The sequence below is a fragment of the Oryzias latipes genome, chromosome 23 (assembly GCF_002234675.1).
Source record: "Oryzias latipes chromosome 23, ASM223467v1".
In the NCBI taxonomy this organism is placed as follows: domain Eukaryota; kingdom Metazoa; phylum Chordata; class Actinopteri; order Beloniformes; family Adrianichthyidae; genus Oryzias; species Oryzias latipes.
The window spans coordinates 17,498,495-17,514,780 of record NC_019881.2 but is presented as its reverse complement, the minus strand read 5'-3'; the positions used below and the strand labels follow the sequence as shown (position 1 = coordinate 17,514,780).

General features: G+C 41.2%; 2 protein-coding genes across 2 annotated transcripts; both read left to right on the top strand.

The window, feature by feature from the left end:
- The first annotated feature begins 339 nt into the window (after window positions 1–339).
- Window positions 340–3,997, top strand: LOC105357099 (tetraspanin-7-like). Its single transcript, XM_011491181.3, has one exon. It carries the CDS (start codon window positions 853–855, stop codon window positions 1,939–1,941), a length of 1,089 nt encoding a protein of 362 aa, XP_011489483.1. The 5' UTR covers window positions 340–852; the 3' UTR covers window positions 1,942–3,997.
- An 816-nt stretch (window positions 3,998–4,813) lies between these two features.
- Window positions 4,814–16,035, top strand: LOC101173027 (differentially expressed in FDCP 6 homolog). Its single transcript, XM_004083070.4, has 12 exons — window positions 4,814–5,049; window positions 5,576–5,716; window positions 7,736–7,918; window positions 9,174–9,404; window positions 9,482–9,628; window positions 9,711–9,819; window positions 12,103–12,335; window positions 12,397–12,504; window positions 12,725–12,891; window positions 12,970–13,168; window positions 14,264–14,354; window positions 15,503–16,035. The coding sequence occupies exons 1-12, from the start codon at window positions 4,954–4,956 to the stop codon at window positions 15,715–15,717; spliced, it is 1,920 nt and encodes a 639-aa protein (XP_004083118.1). The 5' UTR covers window positions 4,814–4,953; the 3' UTR covers window positions 15,718–16,035.
- Window positions 16,036–16,286: the final 251 nt, after the last annotated feature.

Sequence of the window (16,286 nt, the reverse complement as noted above, 5' to 3'; positions counted from 1 at the left end):
CGTGACTTTTATTTGATTGGAGGGAGGCAGGAATCTCCAACTAAATCTGGCACCGCCACTTAATAGCAGGCCAATCTGTGAAGGGGTCGCCCACCGATCCAACTGAGTGCAATAACTGCGCCTTAAAAGAGGAGAGGGGTCATTGATTTGTAATTGGATTTCTATTTTTAGCTTATCTTTTGGGAGTATTTCAGTTTATGGAAACGATGGGAGAAACTTGTAACTGTGTTAGAATGGTGTTAAATTTTGTATGAGTGTACAAATTTTTAATGAATTAATTTTGTTTTAAGGAAAAAAAACAATTAAGAACCTTGTTTGGACATTTTTTACAATAATTGAAAGCTTAAACTTAAAAAATAACCCCTTTTTTTCTTATTTGTTGTCTTTGGAGTGTTAAAACAGCCTTTTTCTATTTGGATCATTCACGTTGTAAAATGGAGAGTAGTAAAACCAGCAGGGATGCCTCCTCCTCCCCCTCCTCACCACCAGGAGAGGGTGTGCATTGGTGGATTCTTTCTCTGCAATCACCTGACCAGAGTGAGGGGCATCGTTGATGTCGGGACCTAACAGCGAAATAATGCGAAGCTTTGGTGGCCATGCAACAGGAAGCGGCGTTTGGAGTTCACGATAAACAAGGAGGCTGTGGATGCAGATAACAACGACTCGCACGAGCCATTACTGTGATTTACAGTCCGGTTGGTGTTCTCGGTGGCGGAATAATAACCAGTCATAAAGCAGGGGGAGGAGGTGTGTGTGCCGAAGGACAACAGGAGTGAAGGCTTTGAAAGAAGACTGATAGCAAAAGGGGGGAGTGTGTAAAAGAGGGGATTGGATAAAGCCTGAGTCGGGATCATGAGCTCGGCATTGCCGTACAACTCCCTGTCAGCACGGCCGAGTCCCAGCAGACGAGCTCTGGACTGGGAAAATGAACAGCTAGCTGTGCGACGACTCTCCTCCCCTCAGGGTCTCAGCCTCCTCACTCCTCCACCTCTGCCTCAGCGACCCTCCGCCATCCCTGGATACCTGCTGACCCCCTACCCGGACCAGGAGGGCCAGCTCCACCAGCAGCAGCAGCGTCTATCCTTGTCTGTGTGCTCCGACGCCTCCCTGGCGCCCCCTGCTCCTCCACCATTGGGTGCTGTGCCACCCTGCTGTCGCCCAGTGGGAGTCATGCACCTGCTGCGTCTAGGTCTCCTGGCCTTCAGCTGCGTCTTCTGGGCAGCCGGGTTGGCCATCTTCACCCTGGGTGTGTGGGCTCAGATCTCCCTGGCGGACTACATGATGTTGTCGGCCAATCGCTACCCCAACGCCCCTCTCATCCTCTTGTCGACAGGGGCTGCTGTCACCGCCTGGGGCTTCCTGGGATGTCTTGGAGTGGCTGCCAACCTGCCCTGTGTGCTGAGGGCTTACGGGTTCTTTCAGCTTGCTGCCCTTGTTGCCGGTTTGGCTGCTGGACTGTCTGGCCTCTTCTACAGAGAAGACATTGCTGGGGGATTTCGCAGTGGCTTACAGAGAGCAGTGGCCGGATACACAGAGGACGAAGGCCGTGCCGACGCTCTAGACAGCTTGCAAAGAGCCTTGGAGTGCTGTGGGGCAGAAGGCTGGCGCGACTGGCTCACCTCAGACTGGGCCATCCAGCACATGACCTTCCTTCCCTTCGAAAACGGCACCTCTGTGTCCCTGCCGGACAGCTGCTGCGTGAGGAGGAAAGGTTGCAGGAATCGTCCACTTCTGTCGGATGACAGTGAAGGAGTGGCGGCCGCAGGAATCCATCCACACGGCTGCTTTCGCAAAGTCTTCAGCTTGGTCAACGACAACGTCTTCCACATAGCTGCCACTGTGTTGGGGTTGGCCTTCACGCAGATTGGAGGCATTGCTCTTGCTTGTCTTCTGGCGAACAAACTGGAACCGAGGCAGCACAGACGAGTCATAGCACATTAACAACCAATCTGTAAATGTAGACAAAGAGTTTAGATGTAAAGCAGTGAGTGATCCAATGTGAGGGCAAAACCGCTGCAAAAAAGGTTATTTAAAATGTCTTCCCTGCATGAGATTTACCTTAAGGACCCACTCTGATCATCGTTTAATCTATCTTCAAAGCATTCTCAGTGTTTTTGTCATTACAAAAAAAGAAAAACTGTCATTTTTTAGACATAGTTTCCGCAGAGCGGCAGGAGTTCATTAGAAAGTTGTGGGAAGGACTATTGGGGCAGAGCAACCCCGCCCCCTTTTCCCCTCCCTGTTGCTGTGAGCTCGAAACAAGGAGCTTGTGGCTCACACAACATCAAAACTGCACTCTTTTTTCAATGGCACATTTTTATCTGCTTCTAATTCACGATTTGAATAGAGAAATACTCAGAAATCCAGTTTCAATCTTAATTTTCTTTATATATGTCCTCTATCATCATCATCAGAAAAACACATTTTTCATTGGAGTGCGTCTTGAAGTTGCAAATCTTGATGGGGTGATAGAGGCCTCTTCTTTGCAGAATTGACTCTTTCAGTTCAAAAACAAGTCTAGTTCATTTTACAAAACCTGTTTAGAATCATTTAGATTTAATGTGATTTGCATGTGGCATAAAGAAACGCTATATTGTTTCTCAGTTTTCAAAGTTATGGCGTAAACTATCAACAACGGTGCAATTTTCAATCCAAATCTTATCAAAACAAACATTTTTGTACTGTAAAAAACATGTTTAACCTCTTGAATTTATTTCCAGCAATGAAAAAAATATAATTCACTTATGTTTTTGTAGTTAAGGATGCAGCAGAAGTGGGTTAACGCATATTTGCATCAATAGACGTCAAAGGGTTAATTTCAAACATCCAAAAAATTGTAGATACTCAAATCTAGTGAAACTCTTACCTATTTAGGTGAAGCATAGAAGTATATCCTTCTGCAGATGTATAAGACTCAGAAATGTGTCTTCTTTTGTGCACAATCCTCACAAATTGGTTATTTTTACAATATACAAAGTTGTTTTTTTTATTTTGCATGTGTGCAGCTTATAACTATGTGCAACATTCATACACTTTTTTTTGTTTATTTAATACTTTCCTAAAAAAAAATGTAAATAATGGCATTTGTTTAGATAATTCACTACATGTGCTGCCTAAAAACACCAACTCTGGTTTTTGCACGTGTGCAGCAGACTGCACAGCGATGTCCACCAGCAGTTTTCCATTCAGGTATTTAGTCTGGTTATTATCCACATCATGTAGTTTTCCTATCACTAAAAAAGGGGCCTCAGTGGGTGGTCTTTACAGTAGCTCAGTCAATCTCAGTTTGGCAATGTGTGCAGTTTTAAAAAAAAAAGCTTTAAGGTGAATTTCAGAATTTCTGTTTTCCATGTTTTAACATAAATCTATGTAATCTAGTTGTAGTGCACGACTGAGAAAAGCTGCTTGCATGTAAAACTTTGATGACTGATGATTTTTATTTATTTCATTTTAATGCTTATTTTTAAGCATTTTTTCTATGCTGGAGAAAGTCTGCATAATAAATCTGGCACCAGAATTTATTTATAGATATATTAATTGTTGCCTTCTATGTTTATTTCCATTTAAATGTACTGAAAACAATGGAAACGGTCAAATTTATCAAAACTTTCTTTATTTCTTGCATTTTTAGGTGTCTGTCGTGGTTAAATACATACATATATTGCATAGATTGTCTATTACTAATGTTGTCAACAGCATGATTGAAACCATAAACTATGTATGTCAAATATGAATGAAAACTCTTTGCTTCATTAAAGGATATTGATTAGACACATGGAAACGTCAAGGTCTGCTAAATATATGTATGAATGGAAGCAGCCTCTTTGTAATGCAGTGCTGATGCGGTATACATGTGAACAGCTGCATCAGAAATATCTAATAAACATCTGGTGAAGCAATTTTCCTTAGTTTTTTTTTTTAATACATCCTTTACTTTGAAGAGAAATCTGTTTTTTACCACAAATGCGTGTTTTGAAGATCCCCATATCCTGATGTTATGAGTTAGTCATGCTCTGTTAGGCAGAGCAATGAAGTGGGACTGCACAAGGACCCAATCCCTTTTGGGAACCTTTGGTCATTGCGACCAACTCATTGACATGTGCTTTCTTTGCACCTGTGTTGTGATTAGATATTCCCTTTATAGACCTCTTCTGAGCAGAAGGAGAATAATAATAATAATAAGACTTACAAATAAAGCACTTCCAAAATCCAGACACTTTTGACTCTTTTCCACTATGACACTGCCCTCTATATATGCTGTGACGCACAGACTTTAGGGCTGTGGGCTCTAAACATTTTTATGTTCCAATTATGTCATTGATTAACCTACATTATGTTCCAGCAAGGCTTACAGTCTGAAACCACTGTGCATGTGTTTGACCCACTTTTTCTGGGGTTTTGTCACATCCAGAGCAGCACTTTGATTCATCGCGCAAATGAGGGGGTCAGATGGACATCTGAACTCCACTTTAAGCTGAGTTTAACATTAAAAGTGACAAAAAGTTCAGGATTCATTGCTTCAGAACGACTTGGTGTCAGAGAGGATTGAAGTCACAGCAGAATTTTTGTAACATTTTTTTTTCTTTAAAGAGAAGGTTTGAATTTATATAGAAAAGTTGTTTTGATCAGACTACACGTAATAGGTGTGTTTTCAGTCACTTTAATCTAAATAATTGAGTGGATATTTGTATTAAATGGATTTTGCGCATTCGGTACCGTTGGGAGAACGTCTCTGTGCGGGTCCGATTGGTACTCCCATTGGGCTTTATCTCAACCCTCCGCCTCTTTAAGTCTGTCCCACATCTGACTGCCTCTGATTCTTCCGTTTGCTCAGCGGTTTGCACTCTGCCCCTCGTCGAATTTGGCGACTCTCCTGTCTCCAGTGCGTAAAAGCTGCTGCGCGTCGCTCGGATAATCATGTAGCTGCGCTTCACGCACAAAGCGGTCTCCAAAATGGACCTAAAATCCGAACTCCTGAAGTCCATCTGGTACGCTTTCACGTCGCTGGACGCAGAGAAGTGCGGGAAAGTGTCAAAGTCGCAGTTAAAGGTAAGTTTGGGAGGCATTTTGTGGATCAGGAAACTGAGCCTCAGCTCAAACCGGATTTGTTTTCTGTTCAAATTTTTTTGTGTAACAAAAGAGCCTCGTTGTCTTCATGATATGATAGCTTTGCTGTGGTATGTGAAGGAACGTTTTCATCAGTAAACACCCTGTAACTTAAATCTAAATGTTTGAAGGCGCACGCACCTTCTGTTCAGTCAGAGGAAAGCCTTGTGACCATTTTCTGACTGAAGGTCAAAGTTCAGATGCCTAGAAATCAATATTCCTATTTGTCAAGTTTCATAATAGCACAAGAGCTAAGTTACTGTTCGCTGCTTTTCCATCCAGCCCTTACATGCCTCCAGTTCTTGGAGGAATCCAAGGAACTAGTCGACAGCTGTCCTGACATGCTCACAGAGCACAAGCTGCATGTGTGTGAGGGGGTTATGAACAAACAAGGGAGTGTGCAGAAACCTACCTGAGACTGCAAGTGTCGACTTTTACACATTTAAAGCCACAGTCTTCTCCTCCTCAGGTGCTTTCTCACAACTTGTACACTGTCCTGAACATCCCACATGATCCGGTTGCCCTGGAGGAACATTTCCAGGATGATGACGATGGCCCTGTGTCAAATCATGGCTACATGCCCTACCTCAACAAATACATACTCGATAAGGTATTGTTGGAGACCCACCCCTCGATTTTCAATCCTCATTTTTAACACAGCAATTTTTATTTCAACGTATTGAAAGAATAAAAATGCTTATGTTTTAAACAAAACCCATAATTAAAGATCCACTCCTCTGACGATTGTGTTTTGTTTTTAACATGTTCTTGTTGCATTTTTCTAATGATGGAAGGCAAATATTACGACAATAAAGCTTAAAAGGTATTTCTGAGCATTTCTTTACTTACCGTAAGTCATTTTGAATCAGGAGCAGACGAAAAAATGATGTTAGAAAAATATCCTATTTGAATAGAAAATTTAATGGAGGGATCACAAGCTCCCTGCTTCCCTCCATTCGAATGCTTCTTTTTTATTGTTTGCTGTTATTTAATCAGGAAAGTCCCATTGAGATCCAGTGATCTCTTTTCCAAGGGAGTCCTGGCCAAACGGGAAAACTTTATACACACCCTAGACATGTCATACAAATTTTAAAACATTAAAAAGTAAAAAATAAAAAGTTAAAAACAACTACAGGTTAATGATTTCATTTTCAGGGCCATCATAATATTCTATGAGACCACTAGAGACAACAAACTATGAGATTTGGGAGCTGAATTGTTTTTTTGTAGAGAGTCGCAGTCCGTAGGTGCTTTATACTGAAAAGGCATCTTTCTTTTTTCTGTCTGGACACTCTTGACTTACGGCGAGTAGATGAAGGAAGAAAGGGAATTTGGTTCATCAGATCTCCACTGAAGACCCACACTAATGTAGCACTAATATATGAGGGGGTGTCAGATGAGGCCCTTGTGTGTGAGTCTGTGCCCGTGTGTGATCCTACCAACGGCTAAGGCCGGCCAACCAACTTCCGAATACAGTTCTTAGCTATGAGTTTGTGAGCTGCAGTTTATTATGAAACACAGAGAAGCTGAAGGGGGGCATGTGTGTATAAAACATCCCCAAAATCCAGCATGAATTCTAATTATAGACAAATAGATCCATGTACGTCTTTGTTTTCATCGTCTGAGCTGCCATCTAGCTCCAAAACGTATGGCTAGATAGCTTCAATATTACTCGCCATTTTTGTTGCACCAGTAAACATAGGTTATGAGGGGCTGTAAGCTAGCGGGAGAGCGTGTAAACAGAGAACTCTTTGTCATGGGTGACGGGAAGGGGGGGCGGGGTTGCTCCGCACTAACAATCTCAACTCAGAGGGCAATTTCCAATCAACTACTGCTTCTCTGTGGAAACTATGTCCTAGAAAACAACACAACTATTTTGATTTTGGCTAAAATCTGCATATTCATAAATAAATGGGATCCCTTTTAAAATACCGGTAGATTAAAAGATGATCAAAGTGGGAATTTAATGTGTTTTTACTTGAAACACTTTCTGATTTATAAGTTCAATTGTAGATTTGAACTGAAACTCTCCAGTTTAAACAAAAGTATTAATTATTTTATTATTTGTGTCAAGATATATTATTATCTCTTAGGCACTAAGGTATTTGGAAAATTCTGTTTTGTTTTACTATTTTTATGTCCAGATGAACTTGGGTTTTTCTCTCATTTCACGGTCATCCAAATGTATAGGTATAATAAGGCTTAGACCAAAAAACCATTTGGTTTAATCTGTTACTTGCTCTTATCTTTATAAAAACATTTATCAATTAAAATCTGCACATTGAAAATGCAATAAAACCATAAAACATTCAAAAATTAAAATTCATTGAGTTTTTCTTTTGGTGCTCAGTCAGGGAGTTGTTCTGTCTTCCTCTAGTCTTCAGATGTGTTTTTCTTTCTCTAAAAATTAGAATATCTATTTGAATATAACAACTATCGTGTCACTTCAAAAGCTTAAGTCCACTGACTCATCTTTGCTTTCGAATATTACAATACAATCAATATGAACTTGGGTCCAAGCCAAATGTTAAATTTTCCACTTTTTTATCCATTTGATTAAAAATATTAAACTGTGGATTTTGGTCTCTTATTGTTGTTGAAGCATTGTCACATGCTGCTATTTCTGCAGGTGAAAGAGGGGACGTTTGACAAAGAGAAGTTTGATGACCTGTGCTGGATGATGACGATGAAGAAGAACTTTACCGGGGTCCTGCAGAACGGACTACTGACTGAGAGAAACTGCTTCAAACTCTTCTGCTTGTTCAACCTTCTTTCTGAGGATCACTACCCGCTGGTGATAATCGTGGAAGAGGTAATCAGCAATGATGGGAATTTCATGTGAGACATACAGTAGATGGAAATTTAGACTTATGTAGGGCTTATGTAGGAAGTTTCACCTCTTAAGATACAGACACACCAAGCACGTGGTGCACATTCCAGAACACGCCAAACACAAGTTCTGACACACGCGTTAAGCCCTTGGTGTTCACACTGGACCAGCAGGAAGGGCCTTCTTCTTCCTCTGTTTACTAGCGCTTGTCCACCACCTACATTGGAAAGAGGCTTGGTCCAAAAGTTGAAGTAGTGTAAATCTCTTGAATTTTGCTCAAGGCATTTTCTGTCACACTTGGTATCATAGAATTGCAGCCGAACACAAACTGTAATTATTAATTACAATCTTCTCATGATCAATTTACAAATGATTGGCACTTCCGTCAATTAAAAGGGACGCTAACCATACATCACTACCAAATGCGAGTCCCTGATTGGTCAAAGTTTGACCTGGTTTAACTTAGAATGAGCGTGCAATAGCCAAGCATTTTCCATGTAAAGCCAACAAACGGTTGGAAAAACTTTCCTAGATATATGTGAACGGATTCCAGTTCAGACAAAGAAAACAAAGATGTAAATGGATCTAATCGTCTACAAGTGGATGCAACAGAATGGAGTGGAGCAGGTAGCTTATGGCCCACCCAGTGTCTTTTCTATGTCAGAAATATGATCCTCTTAAAAAGACATTTTTTCGACCGCTCCTGATTCGCAACTATTTAGATAAAGCAATAGTCAGAAATGTTATTATAAGCTTAATTTTCTATGTATTTGTCCTCCATCATCAGAAAAATACCATAAAAACATTTAGAAACCCAATTTTCATTGGAGTGGATCTTTATCACACTTTTCCTTAAAACAATTTTAACAAACATGATGGCAAATTCCTCAACCCACAGATAAAATCAAATGTTACATATTGTTCAGCAAGTAAGGAAAAGAATGCTTAGATGAAAGAATCACACAGGAAGCGGGTTTAGATTACATCTTATCCGGTATATAAAAAAATTGCAGCTTGTGTCAAAGCAGAAAAAAATTAGGCGCAAGTAAGTTAATGAGGCTCTTCCTTCCTGCACTTCCTCCAAAATGCTCTTGGTTTCCTGTAAGTCAGAGGCAACAGCAAACGTCTTGAGATCCAAACACCAGGGTAGTTCAAAGGTAACTGTGGTTACTGATCCATACAACAACAATAAACATAGCAAAAATGCGTTAATTGTAACTTTTTGAATGTCTTAAAGGTGGAGTATCTCCTGAAGAAAATCTCCACAGCAGCGAGCCATGAGTGGGATGGAAAGCTATTGGGAGACCTGATTTCCCAGGATCCCACAGTGCAGGAGGAGGGCATGTCTGTGTGGAGCTTCCTGGCGCACATGAATGCGGGCCGTTTGCTGAGGGTCACCAACAGCGAGGCTTTCAGCCTGGCTTTGAACGAGGTGTTTCTGGAGATGTATCATAACGTGCTCAAGAGAGTAAGTCCTCCTGCAACCCTACTATCTCAACAAAGGTTTGACTCCGCTGGATTCACGTTCTGATCCTGGTTTTGCAGGGCTACATGTGGAAAAAGGGGCACATGCGGAGGAACTGGACCGAGCGCTGGTTTGTGCTGAAACCGTCCTACATGGCTTACTACGTCGGCGAGGACCTTAAAGACAAGAGAGGGGAAATCCAGCTGGATAAAAGCTGTGTTGTTGAGGTTGTTGAAGAATCATCTGTGACAGGATTGTTGGTTATGTCGATCCACAGCACCTGAGTGACCTAGCTGTTTTTCATTTCAGCCCATTCCAGACAGGGAAGGGAAGCGCTGCCTGTTCTGTGTAAAAACCCACAACAAAACCTATGAAATGAGTGCATCTGACCAACGGCAGAAGGTGGAGTGGATTCAAGGTGTGTGGCTGAAAGATTAATTGTTCATTATAGTCTGGGCTGTTCCTGCACTCAATATGAAACGAGTTAAGTGAGGGACATGACATGGTGTTCATTATCAGAAATTAATGGACGAGGCAGAAGGATTCCGCAGGTCCGTGTTAGGAAGTGTCAGAATGACCCAGATGCAGGACAGAATGAGGAACTAGTATTCTTTAAAAACAAAAAGCACCACTGTAGGGGGGAGAAGTCCTCAAACATAACAGAATTAAGAAAACATCATGACTAAACAGAGCAAGAAGCGTCCCTCTGACACTTAGTGTAGAAACAGAGACAATTAAGGCCCGTACACACCGGGACGAATTTCGCGCACGATATTGGCCGACGTTTAACGCCTCGTGACTAAACAACGCCAAAAAAAAAGCCACGCGTCAAAGCGTCACTTTTTAAAAAAACGCCTCGGGTTCGTTTTTTTGGTTTGACGCGCCCCGTCGAAAACTATACGACCAATGAGAATGGCGCTTTTGCACACGTGTCTGGAACTTCTTGGGGGCACTCAAACACAAAACCGCCTTTCTGAGCACACATACCAGCGAAGAAGATAGACGCCAAGTAGCGTCTACACTGCCGCGAAGAAATAATGACGGACATTCTAAAATATCCCCGATATCCTGGTGGTATTCATGTTTTCTTTGTATGATTCTGACAAGCGCGTAAATACTTGCTCTCTTCTTCTGAGTGAAAAGCGACTTTAAGAAGCTTAAAGTTGCGCAGCGCCACCTTGTGTACAGGAGTATTTCTGTTTTACATTAAGCGCCATCTAATGTCAGGGAATGAAATTGCATGTTCGCTCGGCTCACCGTCAGCGAAAATCGCCTGGGTGTGAACACAAAAAACGTGGCGAAAAACGCTGGCGAATAACGCCTGGCGAATATTCGTCCCAGTGTGTACGGGCCTTTAGGGTGTATTCAGATTGTGAACAAGAATTTGTTTCTCTCGATAATTCAGAACAAGTTTTCCGTCTGAATCCAACCTAGCCCTTCCAGGAACAGCTCTTTGACGCCATCTTTCGAGGTGGTCTCTGTTGGTGTACAATGGCACTGAGCTTTTCTCAGTCTGAATAAGCTCTGTGTTCAGAGCAGAGCCACTGGACTGGTCCGCCGTAGCCGGGCATAATGGGATGTAAACAGATTAGGAATGAGGCAGCCATGACGATGAGACACACCAACTTATTGAAATGTGGTCGCATTGAGGCAGACTCATTAAAAAAACTTTTAAGGTAATGCACATTACTTCTCACCCTTAATACCGGCCGTGGTGCGGCGGTAGGGCGGTCGACCCATGATTGTAAGATTACAGGTTCGACTCCCGCCTTGCACGCCCAGGAGTTGAAGTGTCCTTGGGCAAGACACTGAACCCCACCTTACCTCTGGTGGCAGTCAGGCGCCTGTGTTTGGCAGCGGGGCGGCCACCAGTGTGTGAATGTGTGTGTGACTGGGTGAATGGGTCTGTGACTGTAAAGCACTTTGTCCTTGTAGGTAGAACAGCGCTATACAAGTACACGCCATTTACCATTTAATGCTTGTCTCCTCAGTGTGCTGATGATAAAACAAAGGTTTGTTTCAAACCAAAAAAAAGTCCAGACGTAGTTTTCTAGATCTCTTTGGTTGCAAGAAATATCCACCATTAATTAAAATCATTAAATGCGTATCAACAAAAAAACCCATATATTAATATTAAAGACATATATTTTCTCTGTTTTAAATAATAAGGTAAACAAAACACAAAGACAGACAGACAACAAACTATTTCAAATTAAAGTCAACATCGCAGTTGCTGGTAAAATTGAATAGAGATACTGTCATGTCCATCATATATTTAAAGGATGGAGATATACTGTCTTGATGTTGTGATAAACACTTTTTAATGGACACCCTGCAGCCAATCAGAATCAAGTATTCACCCGGCCAATGATGCAGTGATTAGACCTCTTGTCTCACTTTACACCCAAAGTCCAAAAACATGCTTTATAAGTTAATTTGTTACTCTAAATTGCCCCTTGGTGTGCATTTGTGTGGCCCTGCAACAGACTGGCGACCTGTTCAGGGTGTACCCCGCCCTTGCCCAACAGCGTCTGGGTTGGCCCCAGCAGCCTGTGACCCCGTTTTTCAAGATGAATGGATACAAATGATAGCAGCAGTAAACTTGACTCCAAAATGAAACTATTGTTATAACCAATTATTTTAATTCATAAATGCTAGTGATATTAGAAGTATCATCAAATGTGTGGTTTTTTTTTTTTAGCTGTTCAAACAGCACTTCGCCTTCAAAGTGAGGGAAAGTCCTCCCTACACCATGAACTCAAGCTGAAGAGGCGCATGCTGCGCGAGCACAAAGACCAAGAGCGCAGCCGGAGTTCCCGCAGCAGCTGCAGCAGCCGCAGCAGCCGCAGCAGTCAGTCAGACGAGCTGAGTGTCCAGGAAATGGAGAAGATAGAGAAAGAAAGACAAGACCTGGAGATAGAAAACATCATTCAGGTAAATGGGTGGAAAAGTGTTGAATTTTCAGTCTGGTGTTGAAGCACAATACATTGTCTAGCATGCACGAGAAGTGGAAAATCGACGAAGGGAAGCGGAGGAGATGGAGAGGAGGAAACAAAAGGAGGTGCAGATGGATCTGGAGAGACAGCTGAAAGAAGCTGAGATGGTGAGAAGAACGTTGACAAACTTTATATGCATTTCACCTGAAAAGGGTTTTAGCCCACATCTCATTTACTCCAACCTCTGAGAGCAGCAGAAAAAAAATTGGCATTATAAAAAGTCAGGCTTTAACCTTTAACTGTTCCAAGAAGCAGCTGTGACTTCAGTGGAAAAGGTGATCCAGGAAGAAGTGGGTTTATTTTCCTCCTGTTGCTGTGTGCCTGAAGCTGAGAGACAGCATGCAGGCAGAGATGCAGGAGAAGGAGAGGAAGGCTGAGCAGCAGAAAAAAAGGATCCAGGAGCTGGAGATGACTCAACAGAAACTGGAAGCTGCTCTGAACATGGAGATCCAGGCTCGACTGGAGGAGGAACGAGCCAGGCTGGAACTGGAGATGTAACGATATCTTTTGTCTTTGTATGGATTTTGCAGCTTGTTTCAAATTCATTTAAAATCCTTTCATCCCTTCCCCAGGTTGCTGCAGGCCGAAGAGGAGAAAAGGCTGCAGTTTAAGCTCCTCCAAGAGAAGCAGAGGGACTTGCAGAGACTCAGTCCTGCTTTGGAGGCCTCAGATGGCAGCACAGACGAGGACACCCCCTTAGCCCTCTACTCAGCTTCCCGGGAGCTTCAGGATCTGCAAGCATCACGCCAGAGGAGCCACCAGCACCTAGAGGTAGCAAGAAGAAAGCATCTAGTGCAGTGCTTCTCAATTATTTTTTGCCGGGCCCCCCCTAGGAAAAAGAAAATGTCCCCCCCCCCCCCCACACACACACACTCGCGCGGTGACACTATATTAGATTAGTATCTATAAGATTTGTGTAAGTATACCTGAAATCGTATCTTCTAACATTAACAAAAGAAAACAGCATTATAAATCCACTTTCAACAAATATTAACTTCATTTAGCCACACAGAAACCGTGTTAGTCTAAAACAGAAAAGAAGCTTAAAGTGCCTGAAATAAAAAAATCTCAGTCCTTATTTAAACTAGAAACATTTTGACCAACCGAACCATTTGATGCTGAGAAAATAATTCAATCAATAAATAATATTAAGTGTTAATTGATCTGAAACATTAACACAGCAGCTCCAATATATTTAACGTTTTTAGTCTGAAGAAATAGATAAAAACATTGTTGATTTTTTTTCTAAATGATGGATTATTTATTTATGATCTCATGAAGTGCAGCTGTTTTCCTGCATTACTGGCTGTCTTTATGTCAAATACTGACACCAACTAAACGACAGGCAGACAAAGAATACTGTACATTTAGTGAAAATAAAGACACGTCATCGAACGGTCTACAATAGTTAATAAAGAATGACAATGGCATGAGCTGAGTCATCTAAAGGCGCCAATGATCCTGGTGTTGCGCAATCGAGGCAGTGCTTGCAGCGCTCCATGTGCCCCGTTCCACCTCGCAGTCTGACCCCACTACCCCTCCCCTCTCCTTCTCACAGCCGTGTGTGACAGGAGACAGGAGCAGCTGCAGGGACGGCAGTTCACAGGTTTCAGGCTGTTACACGTGATATAGCAGATAATAGGAAACCATGAGTGGCGCAGATTTTTTTCAAAGCACTGAGCCGCTGTCACCACCGCCCCCCGTTAAATTTGCACCCCGGACAATTTCCCCTATCACCTGTGCCTAAAACCGCCACTACTGCGCGCCCCTCCTGGCATGGCATCGCGCCCCACTATTTGAGAAGCACTGGTCTAGTTTGATTTATACGTTTTCCCATAAAGTTGTGCTAATTCACTTGATTTCCAGGAAATGCAGGAGAGGCTGAGGAATGCCACTCAGCATGTAAGGCACTGGAACGTCCAGTTGAATCGCCTCATGAAACCCATTACGCCAGGAGGTAAATATTTTGCCCCTTAAAATTTGTGGAAACATAGAAAATGGCTTTCATATTACTTTAAAAGGGTGGATATATATATTTTCCCTGCTTTATGTATTTAAAGACCCACTCTGATCATCTTTTGATCTATTTTCAAAGCGTTCGCTGTGGTCTTTTAATTATGATTATGATGTTTTAGCCAAAATAAAAATAAAAACTTGTCTTGTTTTCTAAGACATTGTTTCTACAGAGCGGCAGAAGTTGATTAGAAATGCACCTCTGAGTTAAAGGCTGGTGCGAAGCAACCCCGCCCCCTTTTCCCCTCCCCATAGCTGAGAGCTTAGACATGGAGCTTGTGGCCCACCCATCGTATTTCTGACATCACAATTACAATCTTTTTCAAACATCATTTTTTCGTCTGGTCCTGATTCACAACCTTTGAATAAAGAAATACTTATTTTCTTAATATATGTCAAATATATCATCAGAAAAATGCCACAAGAACAAGCTGCTTTCCTTTAACTTCACAGAAATGTATTATTACTTTTATTATTTGTCACAGTTACAAAGCAAAATATATTCAATTAAATTCACTTCAGTTAAAAAAATGAATAACGAAGTTCATTTAAAGCTGAGTGAGGGCTGCCTCCAAACTGTACAAACAGCTTAAAAAAATGAGGTGGTTTAAAAAAAAAAGATTGTTGCAAATTGAAACTGGTGAAAATTAATAAACAGAAATTGAAAAACTATTTTATTTTGATGAATTTTTGCTTGAAATTTTTGCTTTGGTAACAGTGCACAGGTAATAGTTAAAAAGTTTAGGACATCATTTTCATTTGGTGCAGATTAGAGCAACACTGGAGGTATTTTTTGGTACAATGATGAAAAAAGGTGAAAAATGAACGTTTTCATGCTCATTTTCTTTATACTGATAGGATCTTTGCATTGATCTGTGAGTTACTGATCTGTTTAAGAAGTTTAGGTCATTGTATGTCATAGATTTAGAGAGAATTTTATGTTTGACACTTATTACAAGGGGACATTAGAGACGTGTGATAACACAAACTAATATTAACTTATACTAGTTATTTATGTTCCCTTTTATAAGAATCGCAGTAGTCCTCATTAGACAAAAGTGTGCTTTTCTAACTCAATCTTTTGTATTTCAGAGCGTTTGGATAGCCGACTTACATCAAAATACTTTTGCCCTCGAACGGAGGGAGCTCTGGCAAGCAACGAGTTCATTTCCAAATACAAGATAAGAAATGATCAGAGCAGTCGGCTAGAAGAAGAGGAATGTGAGAGACTGGAGGAGAAAATGGGGGCCGCCCATCTGTCAGATGATTCAGAAGAGTCACAGGAAAAGCCCAATGGGCTACTGTGATTGCCACGGTGACAGATAAAGGGATTTCTTTGTGCATTTTCATGTTTAGCAATGTCAAAGGGGAAAAAATTAACCTTAAACCACAAAACTTCTGTTTTTGTCCATCAAGCTTGTTTACAGACTTCATCCTGTGTGAATGATTGTGTCCATTATGGAGACAACCATTCGTAAGATTTCATCCTCACAAACATGACGGAAGATAATTCAGCTTTGTGTGAGTCCAGAAACTTTCTTTCTGTGTAGAAAAATGATTTGTAAATAAATATGGAGAATTGTGAAAAGAAAATTAGAATTTAATTAAAACACATCTGACTAAAACAGACTTTCACCATTTTGTACTAAACAAAATTTTGTTGTAAACTTTTTTGTGATATGTATCATTTTCATGTATTCTGTTTAAATTAAACGTAAAAAAAAAAGAATTTTATTTTATATTTCAAATAATGCCAACATCAAAAGTTCAGCTAAATGGTTAAAACTCTGACTTTTCAAAGTAACACAAAAAAAAAACAGAAAAAAATAATAATAATTTTGGGTTTCACTGTTGTTTAGCTTTGTAAAAAAAATTA

Bases quoted from the DNA above. Each gene is read 5' to 3' on its own strand.
- LOC105357099 (XM_011491181.3), top strand. From the start codon at position 853: ATGAGCTCGGCATTGCCGTACAACTCCCTGTCAGCACGGCCGAGTCCC.
- LOC101173027 (XM_004083070.4), top strand. From the start codon at position 4,954: ATGGACCTAAAATCCGAACTCCTGAAGTCCATCTGGTACGCTTTCACG. The intron at 5,050-5,575 runs GTAAGTTTGGGA...TCTCCTCCTCAG, and splicing joins TGTCAAAGTCGCAGTTAAAG to GTGCTTTCTCACAACTTGTA. The intron at 12,336-12,396 runs GTAAATGGGTGG...TACATTGTCTAG, and splicing joins AGATAGAAAACATCATTCAG to CATGCACGAGAAGTGGAAAA.